At 47.1% G+C, this 20,750-nt stretch overlaps 1 protein-coding gene across 1 annotated transcript; it reads left to right on the top strand.

The window, feature by feature from the left end:
* The first annotated feature begins 358 nt into the window (after positions 1-358).
* LOC144120193 (beta-alanine transporter-like) lies at positions 359-18,796 on the top strand. The gene is made up of 4 exons (XM_077652612.1): positions 359-709; positions 8,451-8,962; positions 9,075-9,327; positions 18,731-18,796. The coding sequence occupies exons 1-4, from the start codon at positions 359-361 to the stop codon at positions 18,794-18,796; spliced, it is 1,182 nt and encodes a 393-aa protein (XP_077508738.1).
* Positions 18,797-20,750: the final 1,954 nt, after the last annotated feature.

Raw genomic sequence — 20,750 nt, 5'->3', positions numbered from 1 at the left:
TCACAGATAGCAACAAAGAAGAAAGGTTTTCTAGTCATCGGATGCGTGTACCGCGCGCGTAACAGTGCGAGCATGAAAGAAGCTGACGAGGTCGGCGTGATAAGCTTCCTGGCGATCTGGCTTCAGCTGAGCCGCCTCTCAACCCAAGAGGTAAGTGCCCTCCTACCGACGTAGTCAATATTCCAGGTCATCAGCCGCTGTGAGGTTCCCTCGATGGATGCTCTCTCCAGGCATTGAACCCACGCTTGTGAAAGCGTCTCCATTTGACACAAGCCAAGTTGCGCAGCTTCTGGACGTGACACCAAGCACTGGCACGAGTTTTGTTTTTTCAACGGCAATTGCCTATTCCTAATAAGCCATGCAGTCAAATGCGGAAGTCGCCGCGGACGCGGGTCCCAAGTCAAGATCTCTTAGCCTCCTGGAGGGCTTCGTGGGCGCCGATTCGCGACCCGTCATTGAGGAGAACGTCTACGTCATCTTGGGCCACGGACAGTTCCAAGAGTCGGTGTTGCTGTGCACAACGCTCAGCCTGACCGTTCTCCTGATGCACGCGTTCGCCTATTTACTCATCGGTGGTCCCGTGGACCACTGGTGCCTGCCGCCTCCGGATTGGCGCGACTTTCCCGTCCAGCACTGGAAGAACGTGGGTATTCCAGTCCTGAACGACGGAAGCTTCAGCAAGTGCACCATGTACGACCCGCCAGTCCAGGTGAGCTTCATATTTTGCATAGCTTCTTCCATCTGTTTCGCCACACTTAATTGTAACAGGCGCCGTCGTGGTGCCACCTTTATCTAATCTGGTTTTCTTCCTTATAGTCACAAAAATTTTGAGATTGAGAGAATTTATGTAATTTGAGAATTTGAGAGATTTGAGTAACTTAAGCACAGCTTTAACTTGCAAACGGCAACACTGTTGCATGAACTCCCGCTATATATTGTAAAAAACAATGACGGTCGATTTCAGTAGTTAGGCCAAATACAAAATAGAAGCGTGCTACCAATTCTGTTTTACAATTCGTTCTGCCCTCCGGAGCCCATCTTCAAGGATGGAAGCTGTTTGGATAGCGATAATGCGTTAATACCTATATATGCGGAATTGATCATTCTCTCTTGTGCATTCATAGATCGTTGGGTGTCCCCATACCACACCTACCGCAGTGGTGCAGCGGTTAAAGGGAAGCTGAAACTTCTTTCGAAAAAATTGGGTTCTGAGCGCCATTTTATTATTTTCTCTCTGTTGAAGACGAATATTTCCTTTAATATGAGGGTAATAAAATACAAAGGCTGTTCTTTACACGCACACCCTCACCAGTAAATCGGGGCACCGAGCGAACGCCGCTGTTGCCCGTGATTGGCCGGACTGTCTTGACATTCCCGTGATCTCCGGCTGGAGCCGATTGTGTTGCATCGAAGCACGTTGCTTGGGATGGCTTGGCAAGTAATTATAGAAAATTATGGATTTCTCAAGCGAACAGCTTGGACGCTTACCGTACAGTACATGTTCGAGCCATCAGCGGATACAGAAACCGGAGTAACCAATGAGACTTTTGTGTGCGTCGATAGGGAAAGCGAAGCCGCCACATTTGGACGTGTCGGAAGTGTCGACTTGTACATATGTTTTGCGTAGTTGCATGTGCAAGTGACGGGAAAAGAAAGAAGGAAATAGTGTGGAAGCGCTATTTTGCACTCGCTGCTACAAAAAATCCGGAGCATCAACTTCGTGATGGCTTGTAAACATGATCGATTGCCGGTATGCTTACAAGAATCACGCATGGTAAAGCAGCTTATTTGTTTGTTTATTTATCTATTGGGAGGTGCCGACTTACTCCCGATTGTCTTTAAGAACTGCAATAAAATGCTAAACAGGGTGAGGTGGAGTGAGTTCGCGGTTGGGTGGCGCAGCAACAGTGTATTTGCAGCACCACCCCACGGTGCACAAACTACGCATTCTAGAGCCGTACCGTGCAAAATCCTATGGCCTTTGCCGCAGCACGAATGCATAAGCGACACGTATGCAACGCTCGCACCACCGAATTTCGCGAACTTACTGCAGTGGTAGGCCCACGAGCGCCACGTACGACGCTCAGAAGTGGGCATTTGACATCAAAAATCTCGACCTCACCTCAACCTCAAAAATAATTTGCCGACCTCACTCAACCTTAACCCCATCAGTTGAGGTTGAGGTCTCCTGAGACGCCCTCACCTCACTTTTCCTGAGGCCACTGCCGACCGCACTCAACCTCACCTCAACCTCAAATTGTGAGGTTGAGTTCGTCTTCTTAACCTCAGAAAAGAAAAAAAGACAAAAAGCGATTGAGTTTTTAAGTTAAAAAGAATTCTGAGGAACCTGTTTGACAAGAAAGACAATATGATGATGGTATTATTTAATAAGGTGTGTTCAGACACTATTGAGATGCACGCAATAGGAGAAGCTTATAATCTGGGATGAACCGTCGAAGAGTCATTGTCCTGCGGGCAGGGGTGTCCCATACGCGGTTACCACCGGTACGTCGGAGAGTACTTTATCAGTGTCAATGTTCTGCAACCTGCTTCGTGTATACTTGTTCGTATTGGAAGCCTTTCGCTCATTCACGCACTAACTGGCAATTGACAAACGCACACCTACTACGCCGCCTACCAGAAACTGGGAGGGGAGGAGGCATTCACGATACTCTTTTCAGACTTTAGAATAGTTAGCTAATACAAAGAAACTGGTCGTCGGTGTACTTTCTAATACGACGGCTACGTAGACGCATATCAGTATATTTAGATTTCTAGCTCTATCCGGCATAGCGAGAGGACTAAGCGTAGATAATAATTTTGTCACCCAGGGAGCGCTGCGACTGCAGCACACAGAGGCGCGTTGTATTTATGTATGTGTAGAAGCGAGTGGCTTCTTTTATTAATGCGAAAGCATTACGTGGCTCACTTGCAAGGTAATATTCGCAAAAAACGATAGCATGTGACGTCACGAGCCGACGAGTCATGCGACAAATATGATGACATTACATAATTAATACATGCTGATTACTGTAATTAGGTAGTAATGACTAATTAGTATAGTTAGTGACAACAACATATGAGCTTGACGTCCTACCTGGTCACGTGGCAACGATGTAATGACACGTCAAACCTAGTCGCGTGACGACGATGTAATATGACATCACACCTAGTCACGTGACAGCGATGTAATTTCACTTCATACCAAGCCTACACCCATCCCTTTCCCACCCCCATTTTCAAGATCCATATGGATCCCACATTATTACACATGAGCACATGACGCATTACAAAGAGTGCCCAACACTCGGTCCACATTAATCACATTCGGATTGTTCAGCAGGTAAACGTGCCAGTTCTCATGTATGACACACTGCAACGACCATGCAATGACAGAGGCTGTTGACCCTTGAGATTATGGCGATGATCATGATGATGCTAATAGTGTGTCTTTATGAGCCTGGGGAAGTCCGACATACCACTACCAAATTAAAAGTTGCAAGAATATTCATAAAATACGGTACGTTACCCAGAAACCAAAGAAAATTATTGTGTGGAAAACAGGAATACCTGCAGCTAATAATTTATTATTATGATGTTGATGTTCTTGAGAGGTCAAGACACTCCCCCGTTTCCGCCACTTCCCTCCGGGGGCGATGGCAGTGGTTTCGGAATCCTGGGAATTCTCCGATGACTCGTTGATCCCGTGGCATTTTGCACGAAAGGCTAGATAACGTCTTCGAACACTGTGCCGGCTATAAAATCACACGGGTCAATACCGCTGGCAACCGCTCTCTCTGTGAAGATCACCACGGCTCTGCGCTCAAATTTCGCAGCAGCGAAATCTTTTTCCGAGCATTCCCCCCCACACACAGACACACACACACACACAAAAATACACCTCCTAAATACTCATACGCCTCAACAGAATTCTGGGTACCATTGCGTCAACCAGTCTCTGGGACATGCAAGCTGCTTTAAGTCAATCGCTTGTTTTCCTTCAAAACTGAACTAATAAATTATACGCCGGCATCCTCGAAGTTGTTTACCTGCGATCACCGCGTGAGCGTTCCGCGAAACCGTTTAAAGTGAACGATGGGTCTCTGCAAAATATTTAAAGGAAAGATAACGTGTAGTGGCTGGTCGCCTGGAAGGCAGACCACCAACCTAACTGAACCCATACGAGACAAGAAAAAAAACAGAAGAATTACGAACATACAAACAAAAATCGCACACTAAAACAGAAGTTAACAGCAGTGTGCCGTATTAAACCTCATATTAGAAGGTTTGAAACAGCGACTCAGCAGCCCAGCGCCACCACGTAATCATTTCTATTCACACATCTCCATTTAAAAAAAAACACAAAAGGAATCAGCTGCCCCATCATCATACTTCCATTATAGTTTTGCATTTTTTCACCTCTGCACCACCCATATGCCGGTACGTGCACCCCGTGCTGCGGTGGTTCGGCATAATAAGTACATTTCCGTGAAGGAACAAGGAACCCGAGACCAAAAAGAGGCTATTCGGAAGGATACAGAAGTGAAATTATATTTAGATCTGCTTGCATTACGGAACGGGAATATACATAACCAGTGTGAGATTCGAAAGGTGAAGACACAGATCAGAAGCTTCGACGGTGGTATGCAGGTTTTTCTGGCTTCGTGCTTTTTTAATCAAATCAGCATGTGTCATGTTAGGAACCGCCTGAATCACATTCTCTTGCCTGTGCCGACTGCTCCAGTTTATGTTAAGTCAGCATGCAATGTACAGCAGGATCCCCTTTACTCGGGCAAGAGCCGTGGCGTCAGCGCCGACAACGAGCATGCACACGAAGCAATCTTGCTTGTGGCAATCCACGCTGCGACGAATTTATTGCGTGCTTGTTGGACTGAACTTATTTGTTTGCGGCATCAAAAAAAGCTGCCGCGGGTCAACCAGAGTTATGTGCTTTGTGTGCTCCCAGGAGTTTGAGCCGACCGGCTGCTACGCCAGCGGGGAAACGGGGAGGGAGAGTGGCGTGCCGTGACAGCAGCACCCATTCCAGGAAGGCCAGAGGGGTGGGTCCACCTGTAGTCTTTGGCTCAACGGACATTACGGCGCAGCACCAAAAGCTAAAAGCGGACTGCGGCATTCGGTTTCCATACATCGAAAACCTAACACTAAGCGTCATTGCATGAACATTGCGGTGGTGCGCTCCAACTCCGCTTTGGAAGCGGCAACAACTGCTAAAATTCTCGACCTCAAAATTTCGACCTCACTGAATGACGACCTCACTCAACCTCAAACTCACGAGTTAGGTTGAGGTTTGCTTTGCTGACCTCACTCACAAAATTTCGATCCGTCGCTGACCTCACCTCAATCTCACCTCACGATGTGCAGTTGAGGTCATTTTGAGGTTGAGGTTGACCTCATGAGGTCGAAACCTCAAGAGGTTGCCCACGTCTGACGACGCTGCTCTGGCAGTGCGCTACTCCTTTGTCATCGGTAGGCCTAGTTTGTTTCGCAACGAGGCCCCAGCGGACTTCGCTTTGGAATTGTACAGCGCCGTAGTCAATGGTCTGTCTGCTCATGGCACTACCTTCCAGAGAACCCCGTTGTCCCATATTACAAGAAAGATATGATCGCTGTAGCGGCGCCTTAGCAGAGGAGGTAGCGTGCAGGCGACCACGCCGGCGGCAGCTGCTATGCGGCTGTGAAGAGAATTCCTTCGGAGCTGCATCACTTCTACCAGCAGCTCGGCGCAGGCCAGCGACCCTCCAGAAGGATTCATTGTTGACACTTCATTGTCCCAGGGCTTACTGGTTGAGACAACAAATTTTATCACGCTTTTCTTCGCCGTAGAGACGGTAGCTTGGCGCGGTCGGTTTGCGGGAGGCGCGGTGATGTACGGCGGTGGAAGCAGTGCTGCCAGTGAACGGCGCGTCGGAAGGCACTCTGACTAAGGTATTTTCAAATACAGCTGCTCTACCGATCACGTTGGGCGCCGTAACCGAGTACGATGGCGAGCTTTGTGACAACGGCGAACCGCGATTAGACTGTCCGTGTGACAACTGTATGAAATGGTGACGTAAGTGGCTCTATGTAAGTATGGATATGAACTAAGTGGAGAAGGCAAAAATTCTCTAAAGATGATTTGAAAATACAATGACCAAAAGAGTAATATTGATGCAATAACATTTACCGCGTAGGCAGTTCCGGTATGCTGCACAAAGCTAGTTGTCTCAAAAAAAGACCGAACTGGAGAATAATTGGCAGTGGCTTAGCTCGGCTATGCCAGGATGTACGTGGCGAGAGGTGCGTTTCCCTGGCTGAGCTTGTGTCTCTGTAATTTTATTAGTGAGAGACATATAGGCTCCATCTTGGCGGCCATGCGCCGTCTATTACGCTTGGCAGTCTAGCATCTCCGTTTGCATGCCCTTCCTCTCTGTATTCGGGCGTCTCCGCTGCTCTTTGCCTACTGACGCCTATTTCTTTCTTTCTTGAAGAGCCAACTGCCGGGCGATAACCTCAGGATCGGAAGAGTTAATCTTGTTTATACAGCCGTTTAGCAGCAGCGGGACTCTCCTCTGCATCCCAGTTAAACGTTGTGATACAGCCGCTTCTTTCATCTCCGCCTTATATACGCAATGCTGCGAATGCGACGCGCGGTTCGGGTGGTAGAGCGGCGTGCGGCGTGGCGGCCACGCAGCGCGGGGCGCGCTTCGTTCCGACGGTGGAGCGGGCGCGCGGCCGCAGCGATGGCGAACCGCACGCCGCACCTGCTGCTCCTTTCCGAAAAGATTCGACAAGAAATTGAAATACATGGTTTGCAAGGCCGCTTTTTCCCGAGCGCTGAATATCACGAAATTTTAAAACCGTTTGATCCTCCCTTTAACCGATGCGCCACTGCACTGTGATGGCAGTGGTTGCCATGGATGGAAACCCCAGGCTGCTCTTTCCAAGCAACCTGTCCCGAACAATTCTTCGTGGAACTGCCGCCTGTCTCAGAGGACAATTTGGTCACAATTTGTTGGGCGGATTTCCAAGTGCATATTTACACACACACGAACACACACACACACCTGGCCAGGTTTCCCACCAGCGGTGAGCAGGTGGGCAGCCTGCCACAATGTATAACCCAAGCAAAAGCATAGCACACAACCGCTAAATGTAGGGAAGGACCACTATTTGTACTTGGGCACTAAAAATCGTGCCAATATTTTACCCCGGGTGTCCCGAATCAAAAGGTTTATGCGCCTAGGATAGCAATCAAGGCTACAATGAGCAGTCTTGTAAACATCTTGGGTAATCGGTGCTAGCCAATGTCGCAGCTATGCCCTGATTGGCGCTGTGTCAATTTAACCCCGTTGCTAGTCCTGCACGCCCACATAGGAGGAGGGTCGCCAAATCCGGACGTCCAAAATTCATAAAAGCAGAAAGCAAATCAGTTTGGTGCCAAAATAACCATGGCAAAGAAAGCTAATACCCTCTGCCACTTTCTTCGGTTTTTATTTTCTAATAATACACGTGAGAATGCACCTGGTGCCCTATCAAATGAACAAAAGATTTAAACGAAAACTGTTGCGATTTTCGGAATGAAGCCTAAACATCATTGTTGGCTGTCGTTCCCGATGTGCTAAATGGAGCCTATTCAAAAACAAAAAAAATTGCAGTTGGCTTAGCATGCCTAAGTCTGCAATATTTTGCAATAGCGCTATTTGCACTGGACGCTTAGGTCGTTACGTTCTAAAGGCATTTGACCTAATTACCTTTTCCCGGGAGGCATTTGCCATGAACACATTCAACCAAAAGGCCTTTAAGGTCTTTACTCTAAACGTCTTTGACCAAAAGTAATTTGACCTAACGACCTTTGCCCTAAATGCATTTACATTGAAGGCCTTCACCAAGGTGAAGGCTTTCAAGGTATACCTTTCATGCTAGGAATTCCGGGAAGAGTAGAACACTGGGCATGCTTGCACGCCGTTGCATCAACCGCGGCCGCGCTAACTTTGGTGCGTCATGCCAAGCGCCAATACGGCAGCGCAGCAGCGCACCTGATGAAGGAACAATCCACCCGCTCTTATTATGATCTTTTTTTTTCCTGTGAAACTCTCTCAGATAAATCTGCATCATTTGTAGTTCATTCGGCAAACTGCAGGTTTCTCAATGAAATTTGTTTCCTATGTTCATCTGCATAAGATACACCATTTTGATTAGGCGTCAGACTATATGAATTCAAAAATATTCCTCCCTTCCCACTTTGCTTTGCAGCGAGCAATATATTCTTATTTTTCAACAAAACTACCTCGTCTTTCTAAATTGCTTGTTCAGGCCAGGTTCGCGGTCCGTGCTTACCCTTGATGCTAACTACATAAACGTTTCATTATTATTACATGTTATCACTCAACGTTATTATGGTGACTTAAGTTAATTCAGCTACCACCTTAATTTCCTTTTTGGTGTCCAAGGACGACGCCGAGGAGAAACGACAAGAGGTTCCCTGCTCCCGATGGGACTACGACACGACGATCGTTGGTGACAGCATCGTCAGCATGTGGAACCTCGTTTGCGAACGCAGTTGGCTGTATTCCATGTCCACCTTCGTGTACACGCTGGGCACGCTATGCCTGGTGCCGGTGGCCGGTATAATGGCTGGCCACGTCGGCCGCAGGCCGGACGTACTGCTGAGCGCCACAATCATGCTGTTCGCCAGCATTGCGGCCGGTTCGACGCCGTCCTTCGGTGTCTTCCTCACGGCCCGGTTCGTCGTTTCCGCCGCCGCCAGCGCGACCAACGTGTTGAATTTTATCGTCCTCTACGAAGTGAACGGACATGAGCACCGTACCCTGTACATCCTCATGGCCAATAGTGTGGCCACCACGTTAACGCCTGCGCTGTATACCTTCCTGCGGCCGCTCCGTCCTGGCCGGACGCTGTCGCACGCGCTCCTCGTCGTGGCCACGGCAGCTGTGCTGGCCTGGTGCTATTCCCTCGAAGATTCCCGCGTCCGGTTGCTATCCACGTGGAAAATTCGCCAGGCTGAGAGCACTATGCTGCAGGCAGCGAAATCCAACCACATGGACATGGCCAAGGCCAGAGCCACCTTCAGAGCGCTCAGCGAGAGACAGCCTCGAGCGAGAGACAGCCTCCGAAGCGGGCACAGGTGGCTCGGCGCGCATCTTCCTAGCCGCCTCCTTTCGGCGGCGCGCCGTGTCAGTATTTCTGTCCTGGTTCGGGGTGGCATTCGCCTACTATGGCTCACGCATGGGCCGCATGACTTTGGAAAGCCACCTGTTCAAAATCCTGTTCCTCATCGCCGTCTACTACGGCATGCAGAAACGAGGCGTAAGAGTTACATTATCCACTGTGTTGGCTTTGATGTTTGTGTGCAGTGTCTTTCAAACAGTCTCGTACGAATGGAGGTTCAGAACCGGGATGTCGGTGTCTACACTTACGGTGTACTGTGCCACTGCTGCCGCTATGTGCGTCAACTATGTCTATACCGCAGAGGTGTTTCCCACTGCAATACGAAGCATTGGGTTTTGCATATCCTATTCTATCGGCCATGCGGGAGTTCTTTTGGCCACATTGATTGACACCTACGCTGAAGGCCACCGAATATTAGCCCTGATTATTGTCATGACAGTGCTGAGCTTGGTCAGCAGGCTGGCGGTCCAGTGACTCCCTGAGATATTCGTCCACCAGAAGACAGACACCGATCCGGGCACTTCAGACGAAAAGCAACGAAAGCAAGCCCTAAAGAAACGTCTTCATCCCCTTCAAGCATTTGGGAAGCCGGCAAAGCAAAGCCACTCGAAAGAACATCGGAAGTCTAAGCGGGAGCCGACAAGCTCTGGCGCGTCTGCAGCTCCAAGCGCAGTTACGTCTGGGGTGACCTCCCTAGCGTCTGTGATTTGCCCGCAGCGTATGACTACATCGCCTTTACAAGAGCTTGGTTCACCACCTCAAAATTCTGAATCGGGTTTCAAAAGCGCTGTGTCTCCCGGTTCTCCAGAGCAGACGACTGCATTACCCTCGCATAGCAATGGACAATTCCAGCAAAAGCTTGTGCCAACTTCCGAAGAAGTTGGATCACCCCTCCAAAAGGCCGAGTCACAATCTTTAAACATTGGATCATCTTCAGAAGTCCCTTCTAAGCGGAAAATAAACAAGGTTTCAAAAGTCCGCAAAATCACTGAAGGTGCGCGTTAAAGTTGCGAATAGGGTATTGATCTTTTCGTCTGTACTTCATTTTTTCCTCTTTGACGGAGTCTCATGAGGAAACGAATTTTGGTAGACTAGCTACATTTCGTTCTGCAGTGTTGACCGCTGGACACAAAATCAATTTAGACGTTTCTGTGTTCTTCATGTTCAGTGCTTTATATTGGTATTCGAATGTCTGGCGAGAAACAATGTAATACGAGAATTCAGTACATGCTGACTGTGTTTCTTGACGTCGTTGGCTGTGCTGCAGCATTTTTTGTGCTTGACGTTGTGACATTTGTGAAGCTGGCTTCTCTTGATATTACGATACCCGAAGACAGTATGTTGCGCTTTACCTGTTTTGAGCCAGTCGTAAGGGCCAGGGCTACGTGTAAATATGTGGGCAATTTCCTCGAGTTCCTCAATAGATATGTTAGAGGAATTTTTTTTGTCTAGATGTGCTGCACCTAGATGCCTCTCGCAGAATGCACACATCAAAAGATTGTAAGGTAATATATTTTTCGTGTCTTTTGTGTGTTTGTGTCCTATGCTTGACAAAACAAACTGACGCATATATGCATTTTTTTCTATTTCTGAATACGTCGATAGCTTCAATGAGATGCAGGTAGAGCATCCGCCTCAGGCGCAACAGGAATGCGGTTAGAATTCCGGTCCCCCCGTAACTGGTTGTTGAAAAAAAATACCTCCAGTGGTGATGGACTTGAGTCATGCGCGTGGGGTGCAGCCTGATTTCGGCGACCATAGCCGATAACACACTCTAGCAGAACACCATTTGCTCAGCTCGCTGTGCGTGGCACCCACCGACTGCACAAATGCACTAACCGCCGGCCCTCAGTTTTCGGCACCTGCGGATCAGATGACGAATGTGGCGGTCAGAACTGTCGCGCATTGGAGGGCGTTAAATATCTGCGGCTCTAGACAGGCCACCATGTGAAGTTAAGCTGCTAACATTTAATATTTTAACATTAGAACTCCCCCCTTCCCCCCCCCCCCCCCCAAAAAAAAGTGAAACGGAACAGCCTGCTTTGGAATATAAGAGTCAAAGATAGAGCATTACTCGAACGAGCGGAAAAAAGTCATAACTCTCTGTGATCGACATATCCACTCACTGGACCTTGCTGTCAGGCTGTGCAGTGGCTCCGTGAGCTATGAGACATCATGCGCAATTTGCTGAGATAAACACAGCAGCCCAAATCTTAACCCGCTCATCTGGAAAATAATGGGTTTCCAGGATGATATAGGCAAAGGGACACCTGGCGTGGTTAGAAAACCAACGGGGAAGAGGGATTTCGTTAGACAAATTTGAAGTTCTTGTCGTGTGCAAATTATGTCATTGTTTGTACACGTGGCCCCAACCACTCTATACAGGTTTTCATTAAGTCCTACACAAATTTTAAAAATAGGCTTTTTGATTTGGAAAAGCGCTTTTTCAGCACAGCATTTTCAGCGCTGTAGTACATCAGAACACAGATAAGACAGCAGGCTGGTTAACTAATATCGAATTATTTTGCTTGTAATTATTATTGTTACGCTCTTTAATTACTTGTAGGCGTGGAGCGCAAACTTAATAATATCCATATCAGTTTTCAGAATTTCGAAAATGCGAATACCCTCGTTATTGTCGCCCAACTATTTTTGGCTTCATCGTGCCAAAAGGCATGCGCTGTAGAGAAGCTTGCGGACAAAGCAACCTCTCCAGCGCATGTAACTCGTAGAAATTTGTTCGGCCAATGTACCGACGGTAGCCGTGTTTCCTAAATACTAAAAAATATGGGTACTACTTAAGGTGGGCTTCCCGCCTCCCATCAATTAAGAAGCCTAACAGTAACGAGTAAGTATTCAGTATTAGTTAACCAGCCTGCTAGTTGGCACGTCTTAGCTGTATTCGAATGTACTACACCACAGAAAAGCTATGCCGAAAAACCTCTCTTCTAACTCAAAAAGCCTTTTTTATATTATGTAAAATCTTGGGTGAAACACAGTGTATAGACATCGTTATCAAATTCCTACGTTAGACCATAACGACGGGAATGCAACCACACGGTAGTGATTCTCCACTTGTGGCATTGGTCTCCTTCAATAAATTAGGTTGATGAAAGAGGTTTTCCAGATACTTTTTGAAAGAATCAATTCGATAGGCACGCAATAACCGCGACTTTGGATATTACTCTTCTACAGAAACACGGTCCGATTTGTTTGAAAGGTTTTATGACAAAAATTCCTCATTTCATTACATTGTATTTTATTCGACATTGTTACAGACGTTAGTAGCAGAGACAAAAAGCTGTGGACGAAGCTTGACGGGTTCTGTGTTCCTTTAACAATTCATGTGTGCGCATACGTACATCAGTGTGCAATTGACAATTCTTTCGTTTATGAAGGCTATCAATCTCATGGCTATATTGCTTTTTCAGTAATAGATTGGTCCATGCTGCCGCAGTGTCTCTGTTTACGAGCCAAATGGGATCCTCAGTGAGTAGGGTGGCCACCCATTGATCATAGTTTCGGGATGGAGGATACGGCCTTGTTTTTCCGGCAGGACCATTGCATGTGGCACATATCCGCACCGCTTATATTGCGCCGTCATTTCGCCCTTACAGTTCTAGGTAACGCGTGTGTAGTGATTATAAGATGTTAAAAGTGATGCTTTGTATCGATCTTAATATCATTTCTTTTTCCTTGCTAAATCCATTCGAGGGTTTGGGTAATTCTCATCGTCCTACCCTGTGGTTTTGCTGAACTTTAGCAGAGGAGTATAGTAAAACATCATAGTTATGACCTTTATGCAACGGTGCTCGGGGTAAGTTCATGGCCAAATTCGTTACTCCGAACCTACTGGTGTCCAGGAGAGCACACTATGAGTGCTATCAACCTCCTGAATAGGTAGCTAGCACAATAAAACTGCCGTCAACTGGTCCGGCTGCGTCTGCGTATATTTTTATTCTGTACGCACTCTTCTACTCTTCTGAAAAAAGAATTGAAGAGTAGGAGGTTGGTCCTTTTTAAGTCACTTAGGCGGTGAGCAGAGATGTTTGCAATTGAACATCAGACCAGATTTTGGCGTCATCAGAGGGACAATAAAGCTAGTAGCACCGAGGAGAAAATCGACCAGGTGTTGCGCGATTGGGCTAACATAGACTAGAGATTCATTGACAGCCTCCCTGACTCCAAGCCGCAGCCCTATCGTAGCACGGACAGGACTTTATTGTTATAAAAAAGAATTTATAAAATTGGTGCCTAAATTTGTACTAAAAATCCACATTATCGCCGATGCCTTCATGCAGTGCAGAAATCAGTTCTTTAATTATTTAAGTGTTAGAACCTATTGACATTCAATAAAAACTTAAAACTTGATGGAGTGGAATTAAAACTTTGACATCGTCTTCCCATCAAGCTCATGCGCCAGTTGGGGGGGGGGGGGGGGGTTAAAAATTAAAATCGATAAACTGAAACTTCATGTCCTTAACTTCGCTACTGTCGTCTTCCTCCTTTGGTTCGCCTTAAAATGATTTTTCCTTTTTTAGGTTTCTATTTACTTATTTTTCACAGGTGTTGAATAAAGCCGACCATTCAATAATCAGTGTATATCCGTACCCCTCTGCGTAACGATACTATCCTCGATTTGAGGGTCTTACGAGGCGGTATTAGTTAATAAAAAGATTGCAGCCCCTCAGTCACTGTCCTCTGGTGGCGAGGACCCCACGAACAAAATTGGCCTTTTTGTAGCGATAGCTACATTGCGGTAGCATTTCGAGCCTGCAGCGTGGCGGCGCCGCCACACTCTCATGTGGTTAGTCACGTGGTGCGGAGCTGCTACCGGCGGTGCGGCGCCGTGTCTGAGCACGCGGTTCGTCACGTGGTTGGTCACGTGATCAAGTTCCACTCAGCCAGCTGTAGCTATCGCGTCACTCCAGGTTTAACCAGAGCTAAACCACCGCCATTGTTTTTCTTTTTTTGTCTTCATACCTCTATGCTACCCCAAGCCGTGCTTATTCCAAACAAAGTGAATTGTTAATTGCGGGCTTTAACGCCCATGAGCAACACATGGGCTATGAGCGACGCAGTAGTAGTGGTACTTCGGAATAACTTAGAATGTCAAGTGCACTGACATTGCACAGTGCACGTTTTTTTCTTGTAATCCATCTCCGTCAAAATTCCGTCCTCATAGCCAGCATCGCACCCGCGCCAACTGAGGCACCTCGGCGGGCCGTGCTTAATTCCGCCCTCTGCAGGTAGTAGCGTACGCATTCTTTAAGGATCTCCTACAATTTATACGGCCAGCCTGCAGCTGTGTGACAACTGCCTGATACAATGAATGCATTCGAATCGAAATCTTCAACAACATAGTTTGATCGCCGCACCTGTGTTTCATGTATTGGTCGTATATGACTCAGAAAATAAAGCTATTCCCTCTCGATGCTACTTAAGTCACAGCAGTTGTGATATTTGCATTAAAAGTTTCTACAAATAACAAAAACGGGAACCTTTAATACTGGTTTCAACAGCGTGGCGTAAATTATTTTGTGATTGTCGAATGGGTGTTAGGAAGGCGTGAAGTTTCGTTTCTAAGCGCCATTAATTTTGATCTTGTTTTAAGAGCGAATCTGTTAAAAAGACATTTAGCATAGCGGAAATGTGTTATCGTCCACGTATAACGTCTTAGCTTAAGCCTCCAGCGCGTGCACAGTCTTATTTGCGCGCCCAAGCAGGCTCCACACCACGAAACAGTGTTTGAGGAGCCGACATACGTAAATCCGTTAAAAGATTACATATGCGCTATGTAAGACTCTCCAAAATCTCGTTTGCAAGTCGTCGGCGCCAACGAATGTGCTGCTGAAACCAGATTACCTGACCAATCGCAGGTTACATTGCCATGGATCACTCACATGACTATGCAACTGTTCTGAATTTTATCCAGTTCGTGGCGTCATCACCGGATTTAAGTCGGCTTTAGCCTCTGCATCATCGATCTATTCCTGCCAGTTTTATGGATCCCCGCGCAGGTGATCAGTGACCTAAACAGAGAAGCAGATGGGTAAGTGTGACCATTATTATGGAGCGAAACTGAAGTAATGTTGAAATGGCCCGGAAGGCAACCGCAGTGTACGATAGGCGGCGAAGCGTTGGAAGTTGTCAGGAAAGGCACCTACTTCAGGCAGGTAGTGACCACAGGTCCGGGCCACATGAGTGAAATAACTAGAAGCATGAGAATTGGGTATCTTACGGCCACTAGTTTATGGGACAGAAAAGTAAGAGTATTGAAATAGGTTGAACCAAAACCGAGGGCAATGCAGCGAGCTACGGAAAGGTAAGTAATAGGTGAATGTGAAGAGATAGGAAGAGAGCACGGCGAGTCAGTTGACAAGGTTAAGTTAATAACATTCTATGCGAGCTCAAGAATACTAATTGTGCAATGGCAGGGCACGTTGTGCGAAGGGAAGATAACCGACGGTCGTTACAGGTGGCGGACTCGGTTCCAAGGGAATGCAGACGTAGCAGGAGGCTTCAGAAAGTGATATAGGCAGACGATATTATGAATACTGCAGAGATGAGGTGCCCGCAGCTGGCACGGGGCATGGTTAACTGCTACTGCTGTTGATGACGATGATCCTGATGACTCTCAATCAACAGTGGATTTTTTATATTTCGGCAAAAAGGTGAAGCAGCAAAACAGCATTGAAAAACGACCGATAGCGGAAGTTGGCAGCAAAAAAGAATAGAAAGTTAATATAGATATATTCAGATACTTATTATGAGACTAATTATGGTTTGAGTAATCATTACTAGGACAAAAATACGCAAGAATAAACCAGCACATTCGATATATTGGCGGTATGACAAATCATGATAATGAAAAACACCAAGCTGTATTTTGTTTGCACGCGCGTGCGGTGGACGATTCTGACAGTATGCCAGTTCATAACAATACCTTGTATAATTGGGTTGGCAAAGATTATCCCAGCAGACAGTCGGTCACTGGAAATGCAAGCTGAGCAACTACCACTTCCATGCCAGTGCGGTGAAATTTGACCTTCGAGTGCTCGACTTCGTTGAAGGTCAAACCTAAACCCGAACCCGTGGCGTTCAGTTTCCTTCGCCTGCGCATAACGGGGACCTTTTTTCTTTGCCTGCTCTTCCTCAGCTTCTCTCGCACAGCCGTTCAAGTTTCCGTCCTAACTGAGAGTTACGGCACCTCTTTCTGATAACTAGAACGCCATATAGGGTTTTTATTTCCAGTATTTTACGTCAGTTTTCTAGCAGTCATATCGTTGGCGACACTTCAAGTACATAACAAAATAAATACTGTGGTAGACAAAAATTAATCTTATTCGACACCCCGCAGCAAGTTGCACATCTCGTCTTTCCACGATCACCCGCTGAAAAGCGGTTGCTGGGCTAAGTAGGTACATTGTGCAGCATCTCCGATATCTTTTAAAGGAATTAAAGTAGGATACCCGGCTGTAAAACTCTCCGCTGTCATGGTAAGCCTGACCAATGATTCAGCTTTGTCGTCAACATGCGCTGGTGGTCGATCAGTTCATCTTTAAAATAAAATGCGGGCAGCCAACTGTTTTCTTTTTCTATCGAATATAGAACTCCTTTTCTTAAAAGCGATGCCAACGAAAAGAAGGAAACACATGCTGTGTTCCAGAAAATAAAAACACTATTACCCATCGTCGTGGCTCAATGGTTAAGGCGCTCGTCTATAGAGCCGGAGTACCCGGGATCGAACACGAGCGCGGCGGCCGCGTTACGATGGAGGCAAAACACAAAAGGCGCCCTTGTGCTGTGCGATGTCAGTGGACGTTAAAGATCCCTAGGTGGTCGAAAATATTCCAGAGACCTACGGCACCTCTATCTTCCTTTATTCTTTCACTCCCTCCTTTATCCCTTCCCTTACGGCGCGGTTCCGCTACCCACCGAGGTATGTGAGACAGTAACTGCGTCATTGACATTACCCCAAAACCAGTTTTCCTGTTTCACCTGTTACAGGTGTGCTACGCTTGACATGACAGATTATTAGATTTAGTGTCGTCGCATGAAGAGGCTACATCCGCCTTACCCTCGCTGGTGCCGTACTGTTTCCATAACGGGGTTGCTTCTTCCTGCTCCACTGTGCCAAACACTTTTGCCGCTCCTGATTACATACATCGCCCACGCGTTGGGTAACAAGCACGCCGCTCCGAGCTGGAGCCTCGACCCTTTCGCGAAGCTGCGAGACGGAACTAGACATTGCGCAAAGGTACATGGTACACATCCATGCTTTGCGGCCTGTGTTCCTTGAGCTTTCCTTGCATACGTCACAGTTCACTAAGAAAACCTGTTCAGAATAACGAGTCGACATGCTAAAACCGTTTTACGTGTACATGCAATTGCTGGTTCTTTATTTACATACTATTTTTTTTTACATCATCAAGAACACTTTAGATTAATGGCTTTGCATGAGAATTGGTTCAAACATGTTTTTAATGAAAGAGCGACTCGATGGCTGACATCAGCCGAGTTTGCGTGGACCTGATTTGAAAAAATAGGAGTGAAGGTGGGCGTTGGTGGATCCCAGGCCTCGGGAAACCTCCTGTAAACAGACGGCGAATGGCATTTGCTAGATCTCGACTCTCTCCTGACGCCCTTCCTTACTGAAATTTATTGCTGAATTTATGGAGGACTATGGTAGCTCTCAATTCATTATAGATATCTTCCACTATTTTAATGCAAGCTCTTCCACTCCCCGATTCCTCAAACTCTGCATCACGGCTGAGGTTTGTACTGCGAAAAATGCTTCCTCGTAATCGGTGTAAGCTATCTGCAGAGTTTTATTATATTATGCTCATCTCTCTATCACCTGATTTATAGTGTAAACATGGTCTCTTGTTGATTATTCTTCACGAAAGCCTGCCTGAACATTTGGTTGAATGAAATCTAGGGTTGTTCTGACTCTATTAGTGATTACCTTAGTAAATACGTTGTAGAGAACTCACAGTAATCTGATCGGTCTAATTTTTCAAGTCCTTGACATCTCCCTTCTTATGAATTAAGGTAATGTTAGCGTTCTTCCAAGGTTCTGGTACGGTCTGCGGTCATAAGGCATTTTGTATACGGGGTGGTTACTTTAGAGAGCAATGAATCCCAAAAAAGAGGTAAAAATGTTAGTACTTTGGCAATAATCAAACTAATAATGCTTACTTATCTCTTAAAGAGGATTAACTGTGTTCTAAAAAATGTTTCACGTTAGTACGAAGTTAGTAAATGTGGTTTAAAATAAGGAACGATTTGATTTGGCAACGTCGAAGCCGAATAACTTGCCCGTGGTACTGTGCGTCGGCCACGTCTCGGAGCTGTTAGCAATACTGATTTTGCCTTACGAAACTGAATATTGTTTTTCATCTTAAGACGTTTTACTGCAGTATTAAATCATTTTGAACTGCTTCGCTCGCTAATTGTTATGTTGGAAATGCACACAATTTAATAGCGCACGTAAGGTGTGCTTATAAGTCCGCCTTGCGCCTTTTTGCGGGGTTCCCAGAGCTTCCCAGACTACGATATTTTGGCATTGGATGTGTGGCAGCAACTGCTTCGAGCCCCCCAGTAGTTAATCACCGCACTCTCAAGCCCTAAAGAATTTAAAGTAGAGTTTCACGGATTCCGCGTATATGGGTGTTTATCCATTAACGCAGTCACGTCATACTCTTTAGCCGTTGCTTAAGTTCGATTTCGTCATTCTTTGTTCGAAGCGCGCTTGGCCTTGAAGACCAAGTCTCGAACTGAAACGAAGTCCTAGTGAACCTAGCTCGCATTTGCCCTAGGCAATCTCAATCCGGCGTCTTTTTTTTCGTTTTTGATGCCGTATTTCCGGAATTCATCAGAGATTCTTTTTATGGGGGAGGGGGGAGAGAATTTGAAATGTTTCTTTATATTTATTTACGCTTTATTTGTTCAGTAATTTATCCCCTGACACTTTATGTACAGCGAGCGCTCCTACCTCGATTCTCAGGAGGGTTTGCGAAACTGGCAGGCTGCCAGACGGCTCGTTTCGGTCGGTTAAGAGGACAAAGAAGCTGAGCAGGAACGGTGCCATAATTACTAAGGTGAAGAAGGAGAAGAAGAAGAAGAAGAAGGACGCGCGCCACTCATAGTGAAGGGAAGAAGTTGCACTGTATTCTCGAGCGTTCGTTCCTAAAGCCTGATCGTCTACGGAGGTCTACGAGTATCGAGAAGGCGGGCGTGGTCTCACTGGGCGGTGACTGTTTGTATCACTAGCTTCTGATTGCTTGACTGTCTTTCGCTTTTGCAGGGCGCTTGCAGGTCGCTAAGGGCGCATGTCGACGTCCTCTCCTGGCCAGGGAACTCCCCCTGGTCGGCCAGCCTCCCCCCTAACCAACTCCCCCTGGACGCCTTCTTTCGGGGTGGCGTCGGCACTATTCCCGTGGCCTTGGTTCCATCGGATGGTGGCGCCATTCGACTCAATAACCCGGATGCGGTTCAGACTGCGCTCAAGGCGATTACGCCTCACTTCTTAAAAATCTGTGGTGTCCTGCAGTACGGCAGAGGAGGCGTGGTGTGCAGGTCGGCCGACCAGGCCTGCATCATGGATTTCTTAACGTGCAGAGCTTTTGGAAGCCAGTCGGTAAGCGCATTTATACCGCCGCACTTGGCGTGCTCTAAAGGTATAGTGCGAAGGGTTGACCCACGCCTTAGCCCTAAGGAAACGCTAGAGAAACTCTCCTCCGCAGGGGTGATTTCTGTACATCGATGCACTCGGGTCGTCGAGGAAACAAAACTTCCAACTGAAACGGTAATTGCCACTTTTGCTGGTCTCTCCTGTCCATCTGAGTTGAAGGTGTGGCCCCTGGTTTTCAGGGTCGATCCGTATTCTTCAAGGCCACTTCAATGCCGCAACTGCTGGAGGTTTGGCCACAGCGCGAACGCCTGCAAGTCGAGCTCAAGGTGCAGTGTGTGTGGTGGTAATCATGACCGTGAAGGAAGGTGTTCAAAAGATGAGATGTGTTGCTTGTGCAGCGGTAGTCACTTCGCCACATATTCTAATTGTCCTGCAAGGGCTGAGGAGGTTAAGGTGCTGGAAGTGTTAGAAAAGCGCCGGTGCTCAAGGCGCGAAGCTATGGCTATTGTTAAGGAAAGGACGTACGGGTACTCAAGTGTGGCAGCACGGCAGACGACTGCGGTCGTGGATTCAAGCCTATCAGATGCGATTGCTACAGCGGCTGAAATGGCAATGGCCAAGGTCATGGATCGGCTAGTGAATTCAGTAACAGAGTGCATATCGCAAGTCATGGTGGCGCAAATGACCTCTTCAATAATGACCTCCAATGCTGCGTTGAAGTCATCCGCGGATCCTGCAGTACCTACTGAACTCAGTGCGGAGACGCCTTCCCTTGTTTCAATGCAGCCGCAAAAAGAGCGCACGCCTCCAACTCATGTACCTGAAGTCACGACCGGAGCAATTGATGGATGTGTTGAGCTGATGGAGCTCGATGCTCGAGCTCAGAAACGTAGCCGGTCTCCTTTGGCCGTTGCTCGTCCGTCTA

Source organism: Amblyomma americanum, chromosome 2 (assembly GCF_052857255.1).
Source record: "Amblyomma americanum isolate KBUSLIRL-KWMA chromosome 2, ASM5285725v1, whole genome shotgun sequence".
Lineage (NCBI taxonomy): Eukaryota > Metazoa > Arthropoda > Arachnida > Ixodida > Ixodidae > Amblyomma > Amblyomma americanum.
Note: the sequence above shows the minus strand (reverse complement) of the source record. Positions and strands in the feature narration are given on the sequence as shown.